The sequence below is a fragment of the Leptodactylus fuscus genome, chromosome 4 (assembly GCF_031893055.1).
Source record: "Leptodactylus fuscus isolate aLepFus1 chromosome 4, aLepFus1.hap2, whole genome shotgun sequence".
NCBI classification, from domain to species: domain Eukaryota; kingdom Metazoa; phylum Chordata; class Amphibia; order Anura; family Leptodactylidae; genus Leptodactylus; species Leptodactylus fuscus.
The window spans coordinates 138,319,713-138,346,762 of NC_134268.1; the positions used below are offsets into that span (position 1 = coordinate 138,319,713).

General features: G+C 41.5%; 1 protein-coding gene across 2 annotated transcripts in view; it reads left to right on the top strand.

Annotated features, from left to right (window-relative positions):
• Positions 1-27,050, top strand: part of ADCY1 (adenylate cyclase 1) — a 219,057-nt gene that overhangs the window by 48,095 nt on the left and 143,912 nt on the right. For both annotated transcript variants that reach the window (XM_075271083.1, XM_075271084.1), the window contains exons 2-3: positions 4,672-4,821; positions 22,760-22,878. In XM_075271083.1, coding sequence (XP_075127184.1) covers positions 4,672-4,821; positions 22,760-22,878 — 269 coding nt within the window. The remainder of the gene's footprint in view (positions 1-4,671; positions 4,822-22,759; positions 22,879-27,050) is intronic.

Sequence of the window (27,050 nt, forward strand, 5' to 3'; positions counted from 1 at the left end):
CATAGTACGGACACATGAACGCAGGTGTGAACCCAGCGTTACTTGGCAGGAGTTAATAGAGATAATGTAATAGAATAGAGACTCCAAATTGTAATCCCTGTGAAGACTTCTGCCTTGTTGCTTGGTGATGTGGATTAGATCCAGACTTTTCTGAGAGTGTTGCTTTGTTTTCTTTTTATTTTCTCCTCTTTTTGATGGTAGTGTTTGTATGTAATTTATATGAACAGATTTGAAACATTATATAATATATATATTTATTTTGTTTGTTTGTTTTGTAAACCAACAAAACAAGCAGCATAATATAATTATGCAAATATATTTGTAGATAAAGGAGCCCCATGAGATCCATGATCCACCAGCATAGGCATCCGAAGAGGCAACAAACAAGCAGCATCCAGTAGAATCTAGAATATTTTTATTTACCCATAGCGGACATGTACAGCAATATTTCAGTTCCTCAATGGAGCCATTATCAACAAAATTTTGATACAAGTATCAAACTATTTATACCCTCCCACAACAGATGATGTGCAATTAATAAATTACTTTTACAAATACATATCAGATTTCCTAAAACCCCACATGAATAGAAAGCGCATACACATATAGTATGATATATTTCCATCATATACTAACAAAGCCCTATAGTATATAACATTAATTCAAAAATTATGTAAATGAATAAAGAGGTAGAAGAGAAGGAAGACACTTCAGGCTTATTCAAAGTGCAAAGTGGATGGGATTCTAGCCAATCCCATCCACACAGTGCAGAAAAATCCGCTGCGGACATGGTGCGATTTAAAAAATCCTTGCATTTTTGTAAATCACAACATGTCAATTCTACCTACAGAAATGCTGGCATTTTCCATACAGTCAGAATTGAAGCAGAAAGTCTGCAGAGGAAAACTGCGTATTTTCTGTGAAAAGTGATGTGCTTCCGTTGCAGTTTTTCCTGCAGCTCTTTTTCACTGCAGCTTGCTACGTGTGGCCTTAGCCAGACATTGACGTAAAGGAATCTCTCTTCTAAAAAAAATATGCAGTATTTTCAAAATTATATTGTATTATAGTCATGATTAATTTTATGCAACTTTACAAGGGCATGAAAGTTGAGGTTTGTGACTTAAACTGGTGTGCAAATTGTAATAGATTAGGGTATGAAAAATTTATAACTTTATATGTCTACATTTAGAAGGTGTGCACACACAGTGCATGCTGCACCTCCCTAGGATACTACCAATATCTACATTTGTCAAGTATGCTATGTATAAAAATATAACTCAATTTAGACTCGCAACCAACTAGTTATTGTACAGTAAGTAAAAAGTATAAACTGTAACAATTGTCTCATTGATTTTAATTGTAAATATGTTTTGTTGTTAATACTCACTCTGCTGATTTTAAACCTTTGGGGCAGTGGCATAACTAGCAAAGACTGGGCGCCCCAGAAAACTTTTGACTTGCGGCCCCACTTCCACGGCATAGCATCCCCTTTCCTGGCCCCCACACAGTATAATGCCCCGTTTACACACACTATAATGTCCCAAAGTAACCTCCAGACAGTATATGTCTAATAGCGGCCGGTCCATATATTATAATGTCCCACAGTGGCCCCTGCAGACATATTATACCTTATAGTGGCCCCTGCACACACAGTATTATGCCCCATGGTAGCCCCTACATAAACAGTATTATGCCCCACAGTGGCCGCTGCACATAGTATTATGCCCCATAGTGGACCACCCATGAACAATTATTATACTTTGAGATCTGGGGAGGTGAAAAACATAAAAAAAAAAAAACAATGTTACTTACGTTTCCCAGGCTTTGCCGCACTTCCTGCTGCTTTCGTCGCTTTTCAATGTTGGTACAGACCTCAAGTAAGCCAGGCCGGGTTTTTGAGTGATTTCTGAGTCTCTCTAGGAGCTCCTTGCATCTTCTGTTTTTGTTTACATAGGTAGCCTCCTGTTCTGTTTTCCTACAACTACCATGATGCCTTGCGCTTCACACAGAGCAGGAGGATTTTGATGTGGAATCCACTTCAAAAAACTGCTTCCCATTCATTTCAGTGGGAGTCAGTAGCAGATTTTTTTTCCTCTAAAGATATATTCACACAGAGTTTTTTGCAGGCTTGTTTTAAGATGGAATCCACCTCAACACCCACCTCAAAAACATCTCCCATTCATTTCAAAGGGATTAAGTAGACATTTTTTTTGTCTAAAGGCCCGCGCACACGGAATTAAAGCGAGTGTATTTTAGCACTTTACACATGTATAGAATACACGTGTAAAAATAACACTCCCATTGACTTCAATGAAATCTTTTACACGTGTAAAAAACGCGCCAAAAAATGCGTCTGGTTTTTTTACACGTGTAAAAGATTTTATTGAAGTCAATCGGAGTGTTATTTTTACATGTGTAAAAGATTTCATTGAAGTCAATGGGAGTTTTATTTTTACACATGTATTCTATACACATGTAGGATGCTAAAATACCCTCGCGTTAACTCAGTGTGCACGGGCCTTAACTGATTTTTTCACCCAAAGAGGAAAAAAAGTAACATGACCTATCTTCAGGCAGATTGCACTGTGAAAAACCCATTGAAATCAATAGGAGGCGGAAAAAAACTTTCGCTTTTTTTGACGCGATTTTTGCAAAAACAGCATAAAAACATAAGTTTCCAGGTTCATACAGTGGGCTAGAGCAAAAAACTGTGCCAAAAAATGAAATGAAATGAAAAATCACAATGAAAAACCACAAAAAAAAAAAAGTGTCAAAGGTTTCCAAATTTCTGAAGTGGATTTTTCAGCCTGCAAAAACAATCTGTGTTAACATATCATTACTGTTTTTTTCAACTAGGGAACAAAAATGCAACATGATCTTCAAGCAGATTCAGGTGGAAAAAAATGAAATGGTTTTTTGATAAAGTTTTTGATGTAGTTTTTCGAAGTGAAGTTGGCAGGTGCATACAGTGTGCTGGATTTTTTTTTAAAATGCAACAAAAATGCATTAGAAATTGTGTAAAAAAAAAAAAAAAAAAGCTCAAAAAAAAGTTTCCTAATTCCTGAAGCAGATTTTTTCAGCCTACAGGTCGATTTCGCCCCCTATCCGGGGAAGATTCCTCCTGGAAACTGACTCCCATTGTTTTCAATAGGAGGCAGAGATTGCAGCAGGATGTGGAGAAAAGAATCGTCATGCACGTTCTTGCCACGGACACCGCGACTAAATCAGCTGCAGAGTCCACGGATTGAGACTACCTGCTGATTAAGCCCATTTATCTGGGCCTAATCATGGTGCGATTTTTGTTGCATTTTTTTCATGTTTTTTTTTTCTTTTTATCCCCCTTTTGTTTGTCATGTTGGTCCCTTGTGTATTATAGAGCTGAGTAGACAAAGAACTTTTGATATGGTTACAGTGTAATATGACAGATAGTTTTACATTACTGTATGCTCCATGAGCCACTGTTATTTAAAAATATATCCTGTTTCTTGTAAACTTAATTGTGTAATCTCTGTAATAATACGAAAACCGTATTCTGTTTTGCTTTTAACTGTAAGATGTGTATGCTTTTGTATGCTTTTCATATCCTACTGTTGAAAATCTTGAAAAGAAAAACAATAGTTTGAGGTGTACAAAACTTATATACAGTATACCATGACCGTCTAGATCCACGAAGAGCTTTTACTGAAACAGTGGCCATGCGTTATTTGGCCATTATCCATAAATGTGTTTTAGGCTAAGGCTAGATTCACACGACCAAGTTTCACCACATGGTGCTGAATTTACAAGCCTGACCTTTATGCCGGGACTCCTAGCGTCATAGTTGTCTATGATACTAGAAGTCCCATACTACTGTCCCGTACTGTAAATGGTATGTCACATGGAGGCCGGAACTCCAGGGAAATTATGGTGCTAGGAGTCCTGCCCCCAGCATGAAGGTCAAGCCAGTAAATCCAGCGAACACACGGACCGAGTTTGTGTCAATCTAGCCTAAGGCCCCACGTTGCAGGAAAGCTACCTTTTTTGTTGCAGATTTTGCGGCGTTTTTTTTTTTTTTTTTTTTTTTTTTTTAAATTTAAGTCAGGGGTGGATTTAACAGATGGGAAATGTGTGAGTACTTCCTTTTATATTTCCCATTCCTTTTCAAGCCACTCTTTACTGTGGCTCAAAAAAACACAGCAAAATATGCAACAAACCCCCCAGCTTTTCTGCAACGTGAGGCCTGAGCTCAAAATATATACTGCACACTGAAAACATTTACTATGCTACCACAGTCTAGGTTTTTGAGAGTATGGCGCATAAAGATGCAATTTATTCATGAATATGGACAGCAACCTTCATTCTACTTTCCAAAAAAAATTCTGCTAAAATGCATACTCAAATGTACTCTCTGACTGTAAGATTTGAGGAGTTTCTCCAAGCCACACTTTGGCTACGTTCACAGATTCATGTGTCTAAGGGGTTTCCCAGGAAATCCCAGCTCAAACAGCTTTTATACAAACACACCGACCAATGACCATCAAAAGTCTTTTACCATTTTTCTAACTATATTTTTTATTATAAAATGTAATGCAGTTTTACTACTGAAATGGCTTTGAAATGTATATATATTATCACAAAACATTATGCTTTTTAAGTCACAAAGCTAATAATAATTCCTTATTTTTTTTCCAGCTTGTGGCCAACACTATTCTTTTTGTCAGTGTAAATTTGTCTGGGGTCTTCGTGCGAATTTTGACAGAAAGGGCTCAGAGAAAGGCGTTTCTTCAGGCCAGAAACTGCATAGAGGACAGGCTGAGGCTGGAAGATGAAAACGAAAAACAGGTCAATTCAAATATTCTTTCTGTTTTCATTGTATTGTGTATTAATGTTACCAGTCCATTATATATCTATCTACCCCAAAAAAGAAAGAGAAAAAAGAACAAGACTCAGGCATTCACATGAACACCAGTAGTCAGGACTCACCATCCGACACCAGAAAGTAACAACCCTGTAGAAAGGTAGTCAGACCCACAGGCTCAGGATAAAAGCAAGGTGCTGTATTCTGGCAAGGTCACCTCCATCCTCCATATCGCAAGAATTTTGTCAAGCCACAGTGAAACAAAGATTAGAGCAGCCACACTCTCTAGCCATGTCTGATGCTCCCAGGACAATGGGAACAGAAGGAAGGCTGACAGCTCTGGTCCAGTGGAGAAATGTTTATTGCAATAAATCATATACAACACGTTTGGGGACAACTATTTCTCAAGTGACTACCCTGTGTCCTGAAATGCGTTGTGTTTGATCTATTGCAATAATGATTTCAGCGCTACCTGCTTTCCTTTATTTGGATTCCCATCCAACGTTTTTGACAACTTGAGGTCTGATATGTGACTGACCTTACTATGTCCTGCTGGCATCCAGCTGCTTCCATAGTCCTCACCACATCCATTAAGGTTTTAAAGGCTATTTGAGTTGTTGTGGGCTTACCACAAGTCTCCAAGGTGAGCATACACCTATTTCAACTATTCATATGCACCAATAGATTTAACAATATTATGCTATCAGCTGTTTCTTTAGTTTTTTCCTCTATTTTGGTATGTACCAGTAACAGAGATAGCTGCCTAAATGGTGAAGCAGGGTAAGTGGACAGCTTCCTACTTCACTGTTGTATCTAACTCATATGCATCCTCCATGCATTATTGACCCTATGGATAAGGTGGCCCAGCGACCAACCCACTATTCATGTGAGAGACATGATGGGGCTATACGCTGTTATTGTGAGGGACAGGATGAGGTTACCTGATATCAAAATTTGTTCACACAGTAGAATTGGGTACAATTAAAATAGCATGATAACCGCACCAGATGGTTTAGATGAAATTTTACAGTTGAAACATTAAAAAAATTACATTTAAAAAAAAAAAAAAACACATTCAAGCAGGTAACTTTTTCAACAGCATGCACTCAGCATAACCATCTGCTGTACAGCCTGCGTATGTTTCCGAGTCACATGACACAGGAATGTCACCTGACCTTCTGATTTAGGTCATACTTCTTACTGTATCTATTCCTACAGGAATGTTTCCCAGTCTTTTTCAGACTGGGAAACCATTGAAAAAGTCACTCTGGGCATACCTAGCAAATTTGTTTTGCCATAATATGGTTTCCCATAATCAGAACACATTTTATATTAATTAATCAGCCCACCTCTTAGCCTATAAATGAACTGATAGTCCCACCTCATACGGTGTTATTATAAAGAGAAAAAAATTAGCTAAGGGTGGGAGTGTTTTGCTGCTGTTAGGAGAAAGGGAAACTGCTGTAAGGGTAAATAGATTAATGATAGAAATCAATACCTCTCTTACATTCTACCGGCAGCACAGTATGGGGAATTAGCAAGGAGTAGCTCCATTTGGATTAGCAAGGAAGGCCCCTTGATTGACAGTTTAGAACCAAGTGTCCAAAGGCTGCCATCTCCGAATATTCATCTTATAGGGTTGGTAAATGCTTAGGCAGGGTTCACACTACCGTTGGATTCCGTTATGAAGGTGTCCGTTTAAAAAAACAAAACGGACACCTATCATAACAAACATTAACTGACACTAACTGATGTTAATGTGTCCATTTTTTTTAACTGATCCAAAAAAAAGCGGACACATTAGTATCCGTTAGCATCAGTTGGTGTCAGTATCAATTAGTGTCCGTTTTTTTATAGTCTGCTTTTTTCTTTTGCTGTTTATGCTTTCTGAGCATGCGCAGAAAATAAACGGACACAAAATAACAGAAGGCTATCAATTACTGTCCGTTATATGTCCGTTGCCCATAGACCTCAGACAGAAAAGTTCTACATGTAGGATTTTTTTTGTCCACTTGAAAAAACACTAAAGGCCACAAACGGATACTAAAGGTCACAAGATAAAATCCCATTGAAATGAATGGAAATTGCAAACGGATCAGCTAGTGTCCGTTACTAAAATCTTGTACGGACAATAGCCATGGACGCTGCTGAGCGGACACCAACGGTAGTGTGAATGCCCCCTTAGTTGCAAACTCCATGTTGAATATCCTTGAGAACATGTGTAAAGAAACACTTATAAAATCACTAAAGGGGGAATATAGAGGAAGTAACTAGTTCGGAGAGACACGAAGATCCCCCATAGGGCAGAAAGTCAAGGCAGCTAAGAATAAAGGATAGATGGAAAAAAAACAACAGGACTGAGGTATTGGGAGAGCCCTTGTATTGAGGAAGGCAATATGGTAGTTGTGCTTTGATAAATGGTTTTCCTCCAGATTTTCTAGTTTCCTCTCACATGTCAAAATATACTGATAGGTAAATTGACTTCCTGTAAATTGACTTCCTGTAAATTGGCTTTCTGTAAAGACAACTGCGGGGATGATCGCTTGTATGGCAGCCACTAACTCACCTACTCCACATCGCTAACTGCGCTTTAAGAAAAACGTATTACAATTATTTGACACTTGTCCTACCTTAGTGTGTTTCAGATGCTCTGCAGCAATGTTGTGGCACAAGGGAAGCTGGACTCAGGCTGATAAAGCCCGGTCAAGCGTCAGTATGGTGATGTCAAGCATCCTTACCTACTACTTAACGTCCAGTGTATTGGAGTAGCCGCCGCACCTACACTGCCTACATCATTAGATGTAACCGCACTATGTACACCACTCCTACCGATGCTAGGCATGCGGAGTAGTAAGAGGAGAAAAAAACCTCTCCCTAGGGCAGGGATCAAAGGAAAATGCAAATTCATGTGGGGGGAATAAATAAGAGATAGAAATAAGGGAGAGCACTTCTCCTCAGGTCTAATCTGGTCAGAAAAAAGACCAGTAGGAGAGTGATGTTTCCAGCCTGTATATAGGCTAGGGGGTGGTGGGATCATTAATTAATATAATTTTATTTGTTTACAAATTCCATCTATCCAACCAGCACATGGGATGCCGAACTTACCCATATTGTTCTGCTACATAAAGGAAACTACAGTTTTGAGTTGGTTTTTGGTATAGTTTTTTTTATTTTACAGGTGAAACATATTAAATAAATTTATTTGAGGAAGGAACAATGAGGAAGGAACAATATGGTTGAGAGATGCGTCTGCGTTTTTTAGGGGGTTTATTTTTTCTTTTTCACTTCTTACTATGTTTCACAGCATCATTTTTTGTCATTTTATGATGTCAAATTAAAAGTTACATTTTATATTTATATCGGAGAGCTGCCGGAGGATCTCTTTTTTTCATTCTAAATTTATTTGAGGCTAGGTTCACGTCTGTGCCTGGGTTTCCATTCTTCTTAGGGAAACCTAATCCGCTTAAAAATCGGTTACCAGTGGACCCCATGGACTGTGGACCCATTGAACAGAAACCCCGGACGGAATCCATTCACAGGTATGAACCTAGCCTTACTTGTAAATTTTCTGATGCAGTTTTGATTTAATTTCAAGTATACCATAAGTGCACCCTCAAGGGCTACACCATATACTTCTCAACTATATCTACCTAACACATATAAAAATTCATCTGTCATCCCTCGCCATTGGCGCAGTTCTGTCCCTCCCTCCCTTCTGGAGTGGCTGCAGGAGTTTCTCCTTATCCACAGAATGGAGTTCCTTATGGTGGAGGATATGCCCAACACCTCCAAATTTAATGCCCTCTGGCAGCCATGGGTGGTGTTCCAGGAGTCCTCAGACTTCACCTCCCTCTTTGCCTGATATCCTTGTTTCTTTTGTTGTTTGCCCCAAATCTTGCCGCTCCGGGCTGTGCTATTTGACCTTCCTCCTTTGATTCTGTTGCACCTCCTGTTTGTTCCACCTCTCTTCTGTGTCTTGTGCTTTCGTCTTGTCCCCCCATCCCTTCTTGCCTTTTGTTTTGCAGCTTTTCTATTTTGGCCCATGTTCATCCTGTTGGGGTTTTCTCCCCGTTTTTCGCCTTTTCTTTTGACCCTGCACGGTTGTATTGTCTGTTCCTGAGACTTGTTTCCCCGTCCCTGTAGTTCTGTTATGTTAGATGTTTATTTTACTTTTACTGCAAAAATCTTAATAATATTTGATTACACCTAAAAATTCATCTGTCAGTGTCTCTGGCTTCCATCTTTGGACACTCATCGCTCTGTTCTGTATTATTGGCTTTTTTTGCCATGTTTGCCCCTCTGTTGCTGTCTGGACACATATGTTCTTATGTTGATTATTCCTGTGGGGATGTATTTGTCTTTCCGCCACAATTGAATATCTGCTACCATGTGGCCTTATGTTCTTCCATCTGCCTTGTCTGAACTATGTTCTAGGCTCTGCCTGACATGCTTTGATGCATGTTCTTACATTCTATAACTTTTGGTTTTCTGTGTGGACGCTTATATCCTCCCATTATGTCTGTATCTCTGCTACATGTGGCCTTCAGACCTCTGCCCTGTCACTTCTACCTGTGGCCCTTGGGCTCCTTCAGTACCTCTGCTATTTGTCCTGGATTTCTGTTTGTGACCAGGCCATTGTTATCTATATACTGGTCTGTTCCTGTTTAATACCTTTTTCACCAGTTTTGAGCATCTGTCTGCTTTTACTCTGTATATGTATTTTTTCTTCACTGATTTTTGGCTATATTTACTCTGTTGTTTTATCTGTGGTGTGCCGCACCATAGGCCCTGAACTGCCCGGGCAGCTGTTACAAAACCTCCAGAGCAAAGTTCAGATCCCTGTATGGGGGCCAAAGGGTGAAAACTAGAGAGTCTGTTTAGGCAGGGCCTTTAGAAATGGACCTATACCAAACCAGTGGGCCCACAATCTGTTTTCTATTACAGGTAAGTGGGACCTAGTGGTAGTGGATTCTTGCCCATCAATCCTGCTCTATGTTACTGCTAACTAAGGAGTAATACATTGCACGATTGGTGCAATTCAAAAGCTACAAAACTATACCAATTCTTTATTTTCTGGACTGAGCATTACGGACAAGTAAGGGGACCATGAAATAGGTGCATCACCAGGCACCTTATAGAGGACATTGTCTGGAGATACTGCTAAACTTTCTCCATCAGCATCATAGACACTAAATGGAACGCCAGGGCTCAAGCGTGACCACCACTTCATTCAAACTTCTCCTCACTGTAGTTTTGCTGAGAAGAGGAATGTAATGCTTGGGACCTCAGCAACAACCTATTTTTCATCAATCCTGTAAACACTGATAAATGTCCCATAGGGCAGAGACAGTTTTGGCCTTCAGAACATGGTGACTTTTTATTTTTTCATTGTCACTAGAGATGAGCGAACAGTGTTCTATCGAACACATGTTCGATCGGATATCAGGGTGTTCGCCATGTTCGAATCGAATCGAACACCGCGTGGTAAAGTGCGCCAAAATTCGATTCCCCTCCCACCTTCCCTGGCGCCTTTTTTGCACCAATAACAGCGCAGGGGAGGTGGGACAGGAACTACGACACTGGGGGCATTGAAAAAAATTGGAAAAAGTCATTGGCTGCCGAAATCAGGTGACCTCCATTTTAGACGAATAGTGGATTTCAAATCCGGGTCATATGAGAATGTGAACTTTGTGACTATGAGACAGGGATAGCTGTACAGGCAGGGATAGCTAGGGATAACCTTTATTTAGGGGGGAATGTTATTAAAAATAACTTTTTGGGGCTCTATCGGGTGTGTAATTGTGATTTTTGTGAGATAAACTTTTTCCCATAGGGATGCATTGGACAGCGCTGATTGGCCGAATTCCGTACTCTGGCCAATCAGCGCTGGCCAATGCACTCTATTAGCTTGATGAAGCAGAGTGTGCACAAGGGTTCAAGCGCACCCTCGGCTCTGATGTAGCAGAGCTGAGGCTGCACAAGGGTTCAAGCGCACCCTCGGCTCTGATGTAGGAGAGCCGAGGGTGCACTTGAACCCTTGTGCACCCTCGGCTCTGCTACATCAGAGCCGAGGGTGCGCTTGAACCCTTGTGCACACTCTGCTTCATCAAGCTAATAGAATGCATTGGCCAGCGCTGATTGGCCAATGCATTCTATTAGCCCGATGAAGTAGAGCTGAATGTGTGTGCTAAGCACACACATTCAGCTCTACTTCATCGGGCTAATAGAATGCATTGGCCAGCGCTGATTGGCCAGAGTACGGAATTCGGCCAATCAGCGCTGGCTCTGCTGGAGGAGGCGGAGTCTAAGATCGCTCCACACCAGTCTCCATTCAGGTCCGACCTTAGACTCCGCCTCCTCCAGCAGAGCCAGCGCTGATTGGCCGAATTCCGTACTCTGGCCAATCAGCACTGGCTAATGCATTGTATTGGCGTGATGAAGCAGTGCTGAATGTGTGTGCTTAGCACACACATTCAGCTCTACTTCATCGGGCTAATAGAATGCATTGGCCAGCGCTGATTGGCCAGAGTACGGAATTTGGCCAATCAGCGCTGGCTCTGCTGGAGGAGGCGGAGTCTAAGATCGCTCCACACCAGTCTCCATTCAGGTCCGACCTTAGACTCCGCCTCCTCCAGCAGAGCCAGCGCTGATTGGCCGAATTCCGTACTCTGGCCAATCAGCACTGGCTAATGCATTGTATTGGCGTGATGAAGCAGTGCTGAATGTGTGTGCTTAGCACACACATTCAGCTCTACTTCATCGGGCTAATAGAATGCATTGGCCAGCGCTGATTGGCCAGAGTACGGAATTCGGCCAATCAGCGCTGGCTCTGCTGGAGGAGGCGGAGTCTAAGATCGCTCCACACCAGTCTCCATTCAGGTCCGACCTTAGACTCCGCCTCCTCCTCATTGGGCTAATAGAATGCATTGGCCAATCAGCGCTGGCCAATGCATTCTATTAGCGTGAACTGAGTTTGCACAGGGGTTCTAGTGCACCCTCGGCTCTGCTACATCAGATTGCTACATCTGATGTAGCAGTGCCGAGTGTGCATCAGATGTGTAGTTGAGCAAAACTGACTCAGCACTGCTAAGTCTCTGCATTCGCATAGGAATGCATTGGCCAGCCTTCGGCCAATCAGCGCTGGCTCTGCCGGAGGAGGCGGAGTCTAAGGTCGGACCTGAATGGAGACTGGTGTGGAGCGATCTTAGACTCCGCCTCCTCCAGCAGAGCCAGCGCTGATTGGTCGAGTTCCGTACTCTGGCCAATCAGCACTGGCCAATGCATTTCTATGGGGAAAAGTTAGCTTGCGAAAATCGCAAACTGACAGGGATTTCCATGAAATAAAGTGACTTTTATGCCCCCAGACATGCTTCCCCTGCTGTCCCAGTGTCATTCCAGGGTGTTGGTATCATTTCCTGGGGTGTCATAGTGGACTTGGTGACCCTCCAGACACGAATTTGGGTTTCCCCCTTAACGAGTTTATGTTCCCCATAGACTATAATGGGGTTCGAAACCCATTCGAACACTCGAACAGTGAGCGGCTGTTCGAATCGAATTTCGAACCTCGAACATTTTAGTGTTCGCTCATCTCTAATTGTCACGTGTTGTAATTTGTTTTTACTTTTCCATCACTGTAGCTGACTAAGGTCTTTTTATTGTATTGTAATTCTGGTCTATTTTTTTATTTTAAATTTTGTTCCATTCACCATACACCATAAATAACATATTAGCAAAACATAAAAACAGGACACATTGGGCATCAACTAAATCATACTCACCCACAGAATAAAGCTATAAAATAAAATACTTTCATTTATTTTTGCATCATTATATTCTAAATTCATAATGTTTTGATATTCCATCTACAGTGGTAGTTAAAGTTCATTGGTGGCCACTGAATCGATGCAGGGCACTGGTATAATTATAGGGGTCACAGTGATCTCAGTTGTAACTGGGCCCAGAAACCAGGGGCACCATAGATCACTTTCAAATTCTTTGATTTTCTCTCTGATTTTCTTTGATTGCTGGCAATGTGTGGGCCATAAAATGTATGACCTTTGCCCTCTGATATACAGCCTTCCCCCCTTCAGAAAGGAGACCGTTAACTCTATAATATCAAAAATTAGCAGTTGCTAAATGAATACAAGTCATTCTACTTAAATATGTGGTACCCGAGTAGGGTCTCGTCCCCTATTCACCATTCCAAAAAAACTCAGCTCTCAGAAGGTTTGCAGTGAAGTCGAAATAGCTTATTCATTTGGTAACAGGTAATGCAATCCAATACAATGTGATGTTTCAATCTATAGTTAGGATCTTTATTATCAAACATTGGAAAATAACATAGAAAAACAACATAAATAGCAAAGTCCAAGATGGATCCCAGTGCGCTCAAGAGAGTACATGCTAAAATATGGAATTATGCATGTGTAAACCTTAACTTGGTAGTGTATATTGGCAATAGATTACGAACATGATGACCCCAAATATTATATATCATATTTGTATGAAAAAGGACTCACAAGTACATTATGAGCAGTCTTATGCAGATAACACAATGGTGATGTGCTCATAGGCTAGTCCCTATACATGCTAATGGTGTCATACAGCCATATAATGTAAATGAGCAGAGAAGTCAAAGGTGCAGTGCATACATGTAAACAAGAAATAAGCAACAAGAAATAAACAAATAATGTAGCAAAAAAGTAATATAACACAATCAGACCAATGGGTGAACCAACTCAAAAGTGAGGCCTGTGAGGTCAGATTAAATAGGAGCAGTCATTATGTTATAGTCCCCGCGATTGAAGTAAAAGAATGAATGACAGCAAGCAGAGATCTAGAAAACCGTAAGGATTTGATACAGAAAGTATATTGGAAAATTGTATAACTTTTTTTTATAGAAACAACAACATTGGTCTCTCAACCAATTTATTGGTCCCCCACCCTCATTTTCTCTACATCTTACACAGCCTGTATTCCCATACATGGTAACATTCAGTGAGAGGCAGGAAAAGCTCTCAATATAGAAGTGGGGAAAGAGTGAATAAATGCAGGATTTCTCAGAATGGAGCCAAAATTTGTATATATAATATATTATATACCGTATATACTCAAGTATAAGCCGAATTTTTCAGCCCAGTTTTTGTACAGAAAATGCCCCCCTCGGCTTATACTCGAGTCAGCAAAAAAAAAAAAAAAAAAAATTATTATTTTTTTATTTATTTATTTTTTATGAGGGAGGGTCTATGACCGGCCACAATATTAATGTATAGAGTCTCCCATAAAATAGTGCTAAAAAAAAAATAAAAGATGTAAAAAAAAATAAAGGTTCTAAATCCCTCCTTTCCCTAGAATACATGCAAAAGTAGAAAATGACTGCGAAACACATACACATTAGGTATCCCTGTGTCTGAGAGTGCCCGGTCTACTGAATATAGGGGATCTGCAGTGCTCCTGTTCCATCGGGAAGGGGTTAATAGGAGCACTGCAGATACCCTATATTCAGCCAGACTAAAATCCAAGTGGGGGAAGAAAAAACAGTCCTCAAGCTCAGGGAAAGGGCAGACAGACAACCAAAACACCCCCTCCCCTTTCCCAGCACCCAGCATCTACTGCACCCAAAAACTCCGACCATTTTAATTTTTGAAATTTTCCAGTAGCTGCTGCATTTCCCCCCTAGGTTTATACCCGAGTCAATAAGTTTTCCCAGTTTTTTGTGGTAAAATTAGGGGCCTCGGCTTATATTCGGGTCGGGACAAAATTTATTGACACAAATACGAATAGAAAATTTAGTTACACTTTAAGGACATGGCCTCATACTTAAAATCTAATTTATGTTAGGATCAAACTTTAATCAGGCTTTATTTTTCTCAGATATTATAAGGCTTACAGCAGTTTTCCAAATTTTCAAGAACATTTCCATAACCCGAAGGAGTGCTTCAAGGTGATTCAAAGGACCAGTTCAGTTCTGAAGGAGCTTTGAAATGCCTCTTTAATAGAAACCCACATAAATCACTCCATTCTCAAAACTGCACTACCGAAATAATTAAAAATAGCATTTAGGAAGTTTCTTAACCCCTTCTGTACCGTGCCAATTTGTGGTTCAGGACCAGACACATTTTCGTATTTTTTGTATGTTACGTTTTGAGGGCTATAAAATTTTTATCATTTGGGTTATTCAACTTATTTCTGTGTCTTTTTTTTCTGTGACATGTAGGGCTTTATTTTTATGTATTTATTTTTACATATGTTTTAACTTTTTTTATATTTGCAAAAATATAAACAAAAGAGGAGGGAAAATGTGTCTGTTTTTCAGTTTTCTTTTTTTAAATTTAATAGCACAAAGTGCTACTTTAAAAACTTTATGAGCTAAGGCCCCACAGAACGATCTGCAGCGCTAAAGCACTGCAAGAAAAATCGCAGCGGGGACGCATCGCGGTTCTTCCCACAGCGCTTTAAACAGAAAGTTTATGGAGTTTTCTGTTACAATTATATCTAAGCCACCAGCATTTCCGTAGATATAATTGACATGCTGCGATTTTCAAAACCGTGCCGGTCTTGTAAATCACATCGTGTTTGTGCTGTGGATTTTACCACAAAGTTGTCATGAGATTCGCATGAATCCCATCCACTTTGCAGTTACTGTATAAGGGGGCATTCACACGTAGATAAAAAGACTCCCATTGACTTCCGTTTAACGCACGTAACACATTGAAATCATTGGGTTAAAAAGCCTTGCTTTGATTTCAGTGGAACCCATTGAAGTCTGTGGGAGTTGTTTTATCAGCGCTGATTCTGCCACAAGTTATCGTGGCAGAATCAGCGCCGCGTTACTCCGTGTGAATGCCCCCTAACGCCGTGATTTTTCTCACGGCGTTTCTGCTGTGGGCAAATTGCAGCGTTTTACGACACGTGGAGCCCCGGCCTAAGGCTAAGGCTCCACTTTGCACAAACGCGGCTTCTTTTGTTGCAGATTTTGCTGCAGTTTTTTGAGCCAAAGTCAGGAGTGGATCGAGCAAAAGGTAAATGTATAAGTATTTCTTATATATTTCTCATTCCTTTTATAACCACTCTTGTCGAGGGTGGGGCTAGAACCTGTAATAAGGACATATTATTAATGTATTATTTTATTTATTTTAATTTAGGTGTTTTTTTTAACTTTTCTATTCATCTTGTTATTTATTTATTTAGTTTGCTTTTTTTTTTTTTTTTTTTTTTTTTTTACATTGTGTCCACATAACGTCATAATAGACCTTTAGGGAAATCTGAACTTTGTTTTTTTGTGGCTGGGGGTGGCAGGTCATCATCAGAGGAAAGGTTAGCTCCTGGCAAGGGGTGCATCCTGGTCAAGCCAGAAGCCTGAAATAGGGATCGTTTATATGGTGGGCTTGTGCCCCAGTTAATGTCCCTGTTAGAGGTCCCAGGTGGCAAAGGAGTTTGGCAGAGCAGCGGGGGAGTCAGTTGGAGTGACCTTGGGGTATCTCTGGTGTCAGAGTGTGGAGATGCTGCAGAGGAGAGCAGCACCGCCCCTGACGCCGCTGATCCCTGGTGAGCCATAGTCTCAGATGGAGCAGGGGTCTGGGAGGGGGCCATATCAGGTCCCAAGGCTGGAGGGAGAACTGGTGGTACCTCAGCAGGGTCCATAACAGGAACGGAGGGTCCTGGAGCCGTCACATCCCGGCATCTGAGGTCGGGCAGAGATGCAGAAACAAAGCTGCGCTGCTCTCTCAGGCGCCCACGTGCTGAGGGAGAAGATGGTGCCCGCTCTGTGCTGTAGGCTGCAGCATTCTCCGGCCCTGGATGCCCCGCCAGCGGGGTGAAGAAAGTGGGGATCGTGCCATTGGGCTGCAGGGAGGTAGAAGCACCCCCTGGATGTCTTTTCGATTTGCCCATTTCGCCGCCGATTGCAGTACCTGTGTCGGAGCACGGAGCGGAGCTCTTAAGATAACGTGTATGCCAAGCCATGCCCCCATTATAGTATTCTTCACAGGATAATGCTCCACAGTGGCCCGTGCACAGGATAATGCTCCACAGTGGCCCGTGCATGATATAATGTTTCACAGTGGCTCTTGCACAGTATAAGTATAATATGCTCCACATTGGCCCCTGCATGGTATAATGCTCCACAGTGGCCCATGTGCAAGTAGAATATGCTCCACAGTGGCCCATGCACAGTATAATACTCCACAGTGGCCCAAGCATAGTATAATATTCTCCACATAGGCCCCTGCTCAAGATAAGGCTCCACAGTGGCCCATGCACAGTATAATACTCCACAGTGGACCAAGCATAGTATAATATTCTCCACATAGGCCCCTACACAGGATAAGGCTCCACAGTGGCCCCTTCACAGTATAATGCTCCATAGTGGCCCCCGCATGGCATAATGCTTCATAGTGGCCCCCACACAATACCATATGCTCAAAAGTGGCCCAAGCATAGAATAACATGGTTTGTGCATTCACAGACCATATTATACGGTGCTACATGACTCTTTGGAGATGCCGGCTGGCACAAACTCTTTGTTACATCTCCTCTTTGACCCGCCCCAGCACCATTACACTTACCTTCCTTTTAGGTCCAGACCCGAGACATCATTATTGGTCAATATCACTTCTTTGTGACATGTGCTAGCCTCCCAGTGTATTGCGCATGCATGGATGGCCAGCACATGCAATGAAGAGGTGGCCTTCAAGTCCAGGGATGACATCCTGGGATCTGGAAATTCACAGGAGCAACAAGTAAGTATGTTTAATCAATGATTATTAAAGATTTTTCAAATACAGGGAAAGGAGAAATCAGTGGTAAAGGAAATAACAATAAGGCCGAGGCTCGCAGGCCTCCCAGGAACAATAACCAGTCGGGGGGTTCCCGATTAGCCAAACATATTGCAAAGTAGAAAACTCTGCATGAAACAAGGCAAATATAGAATGAAATACAAAAACTACCAGAAAAAAACACTAATAGACAAAGGAAAACAACGAGGGACAAACAACCAGAGGGGAACACAAGGACACCATGGACAAGGAGACTAGGACAAGGAGACAGAAGGGGAGGGAAGGAGGGTAGGAAGGGGACCAGACAAGCAAAATCATGAGAAAGAGGAAGTGAACTCAGAAGAGTCTTGGAACATAACCCAGGGCCACCCGATGCTGTCAGACCTGGAGGAGACCAGAGAGTCTTCCGCAACCAGGGCCTCCATTCTATAGCTGCTGCAGAAATTTGAGCATAGTAGGCGGAACAGTACTGTGCCAGTGTCTAGGGATGACAGCCCTGGTGGCCGAGAGGGAGTGCCACAAAAGGTATTTTTTGATCTCGGAGATCTTGCCAGGGAGAACCGAGAAGAGGGCCACCTGTGGTGACGGGATGATAGGACGTCACATACCTTAGAGTAAAGAAAGAAAACCGCCTCCCAGAAGGGTTGAATGGCATCGCACTCCCACCATATGTGGAGCATAGTGCCCTTCTCGGAACCACAGCGCCAAAACCTATCAGAGACAGTCGGGAAGATCCGGTGGAAGAGGTCAGGACACCTGTACCAATGTGTGAAAATTTTGAAATTCCTCTCTTGCGCACTGCAGGGCAAGGCCATTTTGTGGGTTAGGAGGAAGGATTTATCCTAGTCGGCAGGCGGTAAACTAGTGGCGAGGTCTGAGTTCCAAGACCTAGCATAAGGAGGAAGTCCATTGGTGGTATCGCTGAGAAGCCGTACTCCAGCCAAGACAGGTGGAGGTCCGGGTGAGCTAAGCACAGCTGGGTAAAAGGGGGAAGGGGCAGGGAAGGGTCCCCGGCAACTCGGTGGAGACAAGCGTCATCGCCTCTGTGCCAACAAAGAAAACGATCCACAGAACAACCCGGAGGGAACATAGGGTTGTTGAAGAGAGGAGAAAGGAGACCGGGAACACGGGCCAGTCTTCCAGAGGAACACACCAGATCCCAAGTACGGAGAAAATGCAGGGACAAAACCGAGTGACCTGAGGACTGCGGGCGACGGGATCCACGGGAGCGTGGGAAGCGATGAGGTCACACTCAATAGCCACCCATTGCTTATCACTGCGACGATAACGCCAATTGAAGAGGCGAAGCACCACTGCAGACCGGTAATACACACGGACATCTGGCAGACCAGCCCTCCCACAGTGGGTATGACAGAAGAGTGTGCGGAAACTGAGTCTACTCCGGGCCCTGCCCCAGACAAATTTACCAAACAGGGACTGAATACGAAAGGAACACGGTAAAGGGATGAGAAGAGCCTGGAACAAATACAAGAACTGCAGGAGCACGTCCATTTTAAGGGCATGCATGCGGCCAAACCACGAGAGAGCGCTCGCGCCGTATGCTCGCAGATCAGAGGAGACTCTCTCTAGAACTGGGAGATAATTGAGCCAAAATTGGTGAGCGAGGTCAGGGGGGGGGGGGGGGGATGTGAATACCGAGGTATTTGAAGGAGGCGGTCTGCCAACAGAATGGAAAGTCGCAGGCAAGTTGCGCAGCTTCCGCGGCGGGGAGAGTGACGTTGAGGGCCTCACTTTTGGTGAGGTTAACCTTAAAGTTGCTAAGGAGACCAAAGCGTGAGAATTCACGCAGTATGGCGGGGAATGATATCTGCAGCTGAGAAACATATAAGAGGAGGTCGTCCGTGTACATGGCTTCTTTAACTAAGCGGGAACCCATCTGGAGGCCATGAATATCCAGGCATCGCCGAATTGCCACCGCCAAATGTTCCATGACCAGGGCATAAAGTAGGGGAGAGAGAGGGCAACCCTGGCAGGTGACATTTCGTTCTGGAAAGGGGTCCGATAATACCCCATTGGCCCGCACTGATGCGTCGCCATACAAGGAGAACACCCTATTTAGGAAGACAGAGCCAACCCCAATCTGGTGCAGAGTCTCGCGGAGGAAGCCCCAGTGGTCCCGGTCAAACGTCTTTTCGGCGTCCACCGAGAGAAGACACATAGGCGTGCCATTTCAATGAGCCGAGGAGATGGCAATGACAGTCTTAATCATGTGCCTCACAACCATGAATAAACCCAACCTGGTCAGTATATACCAAGGCTGGCATCAGGGGAGATAATCAGTTCGTGAGTAGTTTGGCAAACATCAATGTTGATGAGTGATATAGGGCGATAACTAGCTGAACAAGAAGGAACCTTGCCCGTTTTAGAGAGCACCGTGATAAGAGCAGAAAGGGATTGTGGGGCGAACGGCACAGGGTGCCCAACCCCATTAAATACTGGCGTCATTACAGGAGAGAGGAGAGGGCAGAACATCTTATAACCCGGAGATTTACCTGAGGGGGACGATTGGATGACCAACGAGACCTCCTCAGCGGAGAAGAGCGCTTCCAGGGCAGACTTATAGTGAGTGCTTTGAACTTACATTTGTTTTACATAATTGGCCTGAGAAAACGGAAAGCACATTTTGTTAAAAATGTTCTCCCTACTACAGAAATACCCCACATGTGGATGTAAACTGATGTATGGGTACAAAGTAGGGTTCAGAATGGAAGGAGCGCTGTTGGGATTTTGGAGGGCAGACTTTGTTGGAATTTGCTTCAGACACCATGTCTAATATGCAGAGCCCGTGAAATGCCAGAACAGTGGAACCTCCCAAAATAACCCTATTTTGGAAACCAGACCCCCCCACTCACAAGAAATGTATCAAAGGGTATTGTGATTGTCTTGACCATACAGGTGTTTAACCGACTTTTTTTACCATTGGGATGTGAAAATTAAAAATTACTTTTTTTTTTTTTTTTTTTTACAATAAAGCATCAATTCATCCCTAAGTTTTTTTTATCTTCACAAGGAGTTAAAGGAGAAATTGCACCTTGCATCATGTCACATAATTTCACCTGAACATGACAGTACCCCATATATGGTGGTAAACTGGGTAAAAAGAGAAAATGCACTCACATTTGTTTAGCACTTGTTCCCGACTAGGTAAATGTCCCATACTTGGATGTAGAATGTTATATGGGCACACGGTGGGACAGAACACTTTTTTGAGGGCAGATTTTGTTGTAATAGTTTAGGAACCATATATTGTTTGCAGAACTCCCAAAATGTCAGAACAGCGAAAACTCTCAATATATGACCCTGTTTTAGAAACTAGACCCCTCAAGAAAGCTGCATCAGGCCACAAAAACTTAGGGGGCTCGATGGGTTCTTCCTGCTAATTTTGTTACTATTAGTAACCCCATCAGGTAATGGGCCATATTTATTTACCGATCCCTGTTCCTGCTCACTGTCCACTTTGCTTCCTCTTCTGCCCTCCAGGGGGCTCTGGATATCCTATATCATGTGTCTGGGGCCCCATGGAGGGAAGAAGTGGAAGCGGAGGCAACCATGAGCAGAAGCGCGGATCAGAAAGTAAGGCTGTGGGCTCCCTGTGTATAGTGATCAGAGGCCCAGGGGAGGTGAACAAAAATAAATAACCTTGTTACTCGCATCTCTTGGGATCAGGTTCATCCAGATACATTGAATCTCACCATCTCTAACGGTGTTGCCACAAAGTGCTACTGGACACATACATTTACCACTAATTGAGGGCTGCACATGTATTATCATTGCATTTAATGGAAAAGTACATATGCGTCCTGGGAAATGGCAGTAAACGCATGCGTCCAGAAGCATCTTGTGGCAGCACTTCTGTGGTATATGACCATAGAATAGGGGTCTCCAGTCTTATAATTATTGCACGGCAATCCTAGTACCTCATATTTGATTAATTTATTTGCCTACCCCTGATCTAAGCTATGACTGACTTTGTTGGCAATATCCCATGTAACCATGTCAATGAATTTCACAGTTTTGTAACTTGTACCCCACATTTATTAGTTTGCCTTAATGTTTTTTAGTTACCTTTTACAGAGATTTTTACATTAGTGAGTGTTATCTCTTGCAGAGTGTTTTCTTTCCTGTTAATGAATAATTATTCCTGACGGGTAAACGATTGAAAAGTATTTTGGAGGAAAAAATATTAAATCTTCAGGGGAATTTCTAATTAATGATGGATTTCTTACATCTTTTTAATTGGCTGCTAGCTAAGGAATTCTTACTAAAAAGATACTTGCAATTATACTTTTTCCTTAGGTCTGTTTTCTCATTTCCTCCTTTAATTTCTTTAAAAAAAATTAGAATTGAGCGAAGATCTAAAGACACAAAAAAGCACACGCCGGTTATACTTTGTATTAATTATGCCTTTCATTCTTCATAGCCAGATCTATGTAAAAGTGTCTTATATGAGGATATATGTCTTGGCAGTTTCTGTAAGTTTCTCAAGGTCATCTTATATAGGTTATCAGTTAAAGGGAGTCGACCACCTCCTCAAATATATTCATCTGTCAGCACTGTGTTACAGGGGGCACATTACATTGATAAAAGCCATACATTTGTTATGTATATCACTTTTGAAGATGTGGAGAAAAACAACTTTGATGTCTTATACAAATGAGCCGGTTGGTGCATGGGATTAGGCCTTCTACTCTAGCTGCTCAAGTGGGATGGGTGATGTCGTAGCAGAGGGCGGCCAAACCACCAACTCCAAATTTAACTCCTCTAATTTTCCATATCCGTTCTCCGGCTCCCAACTCCTCCTTAACTCCTTCATAAATGGCTGACAGCCTTTGTATTAATAACTATGTATTTAACTAATTATGCAATATCAGTGACTGTATAATGTATATGAAAAAAAAAATAATTCATCGGTTTATGTTGAAGTCAGAGTTAGTTCATTGGACATGCCTGGTATTTCACCTCAGTCTCGTTCAAGCATTGCCATGCAGAAAAAATTATTGTTTCTTGTTATGGGGGAAGAGAAGATTGAATGTCAATTTTTATATGCTGTGGTCTCAGAAGTGTGTTTTGTTTCACTGAAACCCTTAGGAATATTAAAATTATGTTTCAAATATGTTTCCTTTAGGAGCGTCTTTTAATGAGCCTTTTACCTAGAAATGTTGCTATGGAAATGAAGGAAGATTTTCTGAAGCCGCCTGAGAGAATTTTCCATAAGATTTATATTCAAAGACATGACAATGTTAGGTAAGATTGACATTTAAGCATAAAATATTTTTAAATGGAAACTCTGAATACAAATATAGTGACATGTAGTGACACTCGAATATAAATGACTAACAACGGTGATACTTTTTACTATTCTTGTATACTAATAATTTTTGTGTACTGCAAACTTACAAATTAACAACTGAATGTAAACATTATTAAGTCATGTTGTTTGGTTCAATATAAATTGTTTGGTTCAATATAAATTGTTTGTTTCTATATGTATAAAGGAGTTATTCAACATTGGTTCTATGTATGTGTCCATGGGCCATGCAGAGTATAACATACAGTACAGACCAAGAGTTTGGACACACCTTCTCATTCAAAGAGTGTTCTGTATTTTCATGACTATGAAAATTGCCGATTTACACTGAAGGCATCAAAACTATGAATTAACAGATGTGGAATTATATACTTAACAAAAAAGTGTGAAACAACTGAAATATGTCTTATATTCTAGGTTCTTCAAAGTAGCCACCTTTCCCTTTGATTACTGCTTTGCACACTTTTGGCATTCTCTTTATGAGCTTCAAGAGGTAGTCACCAGAATGGTCTTCCAACAGTCTTGAAGGAGTTCCCAGAGATGCTTAGCACTTGTTGGCCCTTTTGCCTTCACTTGGCGGTCCAGCTCACCCCAAACCATCTCGATTGGATTCAGGTCTGGTGACTGTGGAGGCCAGGTCATCTGGCGTAGCACCCCATCACTCTCCTTCTTTGTCAAATAGTCCTTACACAGCCTGGAGGTGTGTTTGGGGTCATTGTCCTGTTGAAAAATAAATGGTCCAACTAAACGCAAACCGGATGGAATAGCATGCCACTGCTGTGGTAGCCATGCTGGTTCAGTACGCCTTCAATTTTTAATAAATCCCCAATAGTGTCACCAACAAAGCACCCCCACACCATCACACCTCCTCCTCCATGCTTCACGGTGGGAACCAGGCATGTAGAGTCCGACCGTTCACCTTTTCTGCGTCGCACAAAGACATGGTGGTTGGAACCAAAGATCTCAAATTTGGACTCATCAGATCAAAGCACAGATTTCCACTGGTGTAATGTCCATTCCTTGTGTTGTTTAACCCAAACAAGTCTCTTCTGCTTGTTGCCTGTCCTTAGCAGTCGTTTTCTAGCAGCTATATTATCATGAAGGCCTGCTGCACAAAGTCTCCTCTTAACAGTTGTTGTAGAGATGTGTCTGCGGCTAGAACTCTGTGTGGTATTGACCTGGTCTCTAATCTGAGCAGCTGTTAACCTGCGATTTCTGAGGCTGGTGACTCGGATGAACTTATCCTCCGCAGCAGAGGTGACTCTTGGTCTTTCTTTCCTGGGGCGGTCCTCATGTCAGCCAGTTTCTTTGTAGCGCTTGATGGTTTTTGCAACAGCACTTGGGGACCCTTTCAAAGTTTTCCCAATTTTTCAGACTGACTGACCTTCATTTCTTAAAGTAATGATGGCCACTCGTTTTTCTTTACTTAGCTTCTTTTTTCTTGCCATAATACAAATTCTAACAGTCTATTGAGTAGGACTATCAGCTGTGTATCCACCTGACTTCTGCACAACACAACTGATGGTCCCAACCCCATTTATAAGGCAAGAAATTCCACTTATTAAACCTGACAGGGCACACCTGTGAAGTGAAAACCATTTCCGGTGACTACCTCTTGAAGCTCATCAAGAGAATGCCAAGAGTGTCCAAAGCAGTAATCAAAGCAAAAAGTCGCTACTTTGAAGAACCTAGATAATATAAGATATATTTAAGATATAAGACATATTTTAGTTGTTTCACACTTTTTTTGTTAAGCATATAATTCCACATGTGTTAATTCATAGTTTTAATGCCTTCAGTGTGAATCTACAATTTTCATAGTCATGAAAATACAGAAAACTCTTTGAATGAGAAGGTGTGTCCAAACTTTTGGTCTGTACTGTAAGTGAATGAAGAAAATACGATCTATGAAGTATAGAAGGCTAAGAACCCCATTGCAGAAACGCAGCATTTTTGTTGCAGATTTTGCTGTGGTTTCTTGAGCCAAAGTCAAAAGTGGATTTAACAGAAGAGTAACATCTAAATGCTTTCTTTGTATTTTCCATTCCTTTTCTAGCTACTCCTAACTGTAGTTTAAAAAAACTGCTGCGCTTCTGCAATATGGCGGACTACGCCTTATAGTATGTTTGTCTGCTACTTAGCAAACACACCTTGAATCAATAGGCGTGTATAAGGTGATATATGCCAAAGAATATCTATTTAATAATTATCTGGATGCATTTATCTATTTTATATATATATTTATCTGGTTTATATGTATTTTTGACTGTTTTAAGAAATTTGGGCAACAAAACAGTGAAAGCACAACAGCTGTAAGATTTGCATATATTTGCATTGGCAATTTTTGGCGCTTTTTAATCCCTTCAGTCCCAGATTACTTTCCCTTTTTGAATAGCTGTCAGTTTTATCCCTTACTAAATACGAAATCAAACAGGTTTCAAGAGTGTGTGTGTTTGTGTATACTATATATATATATATATATATATATATATATATATATATATATATATATATATATAGTGTTTAAAATACAACTTAAAATATTACTTATAAATATTTGTTATACTAGTGCAGTAGGCTCTGTTTTATACAATGTATTGTAAAATCATATTATTGCTAGTGTATAGCAGATTGGGTATTGGGGGGAAGTTATAAGCTTTATTGGACATTGGGGATTAAGTTTTCTGTTTTTTGAAATTTTTTATCTCAATTTAAAAAAACAAAAAACAAAACAAAACCTAAACAAAGAATTTCAAATTCACAGTTAAAATGACTATGCACCTACTGTATTTCATGTCGAAGAGGCATTAGGGGGATGAGGTAAAGTTTTTATGTCACAGGGCAAAACAAAACTTAACTCTTAGAGGAGCAGAGGGAAATGAAGGTGAAGGAGACGGGTGTGGTGGAAAATCAATTAACATGGTAAAGGAATAGGACAGTGTTCAGACAATGCAACCAAAAACTCTAAGCAAGTTATCAAACTGTGCAAGCCTCCTGCGCTGCCGCATGCGAGCAGAGGGCGGCGCAGAGACCAGAACAGGCAGAGATGTTACCGTCATCTTCATATTTACAGAGGCGGGACCATCATTCATCAGGATAATCAGTCGTTTGCTAGCCCTCACTCCAGTTTGTTATGTCTTTTGACCCCACAAAACTCCTGCCCTTACAAGGGCAGTCCACATCTGACCCTTATGACCATTCCTCTCTCACGCTATGCGTTTCATCACTAGTGTGTAATGATTCTTCAGGTGGTTGATAGAGAAACAAAGAAACATCTAGCCTCTCCAGACATCCATCATGGTCTATCCCAATAGGACATCTTCACTATACTGCTCTGTCAATGGTCCAAATGATGATTATGGGCCCTTTTTTTTCTTCAAAAAAAATACATTGAGAACGTGTCATCTTTAAGGTTATACCGTTTGAAGATCATTTTATCTTCAACTCAATTAACATTTTGACTAGTCTACTTTAAAGACAGATATTGAGCCACCAGATTGTCCCTCTGTCCTAGATAGAAGTGGGAGGATAGAATGGGCTTTGCCCCATACTGGACTACGAATACTATTTAAATATGGATGACTTCTACAATAGTGTCTCCCTTCTAACTTGCCTTGCTGCCAAAATTCAAAAGGGCTCCCAAAATCCTTTACAGAACAAAAACTGTACCATAGGGAAAGCAGGGTTGTTTGTTCTGACAAGCTAATGCTAGTCAAATACAAGAACAAGCGTGATGTTCTTGTTTTGACTAGCCTCCACGCTGACCGATTCCCCCCCCCCCCACTCTAAATCTGAGGAACTGCAGTGCAGATCAACAAGCCTGTATGTATAAAAGAATATAGCCATTACCATAGGACTATATAGGAATATAGCTATAACCATAGGACATTAAAATTGCCAGATTGATGGATACACTGTTAGTGTTAAAAGGAGTGCAATATTAGTACATTTGTGTGCTCAGATACCCCTGTGAAAATAAGCATAGTGCCATACAGAGTAATTATGCATAAGTACTGTCATACTGGTGCTGTATAATTTGATATTGGCTTGATATTTCGTTTAGGTAAATGAGGTGCTCATTGCCTCTTACTCTCTGCCCAGCCCCACA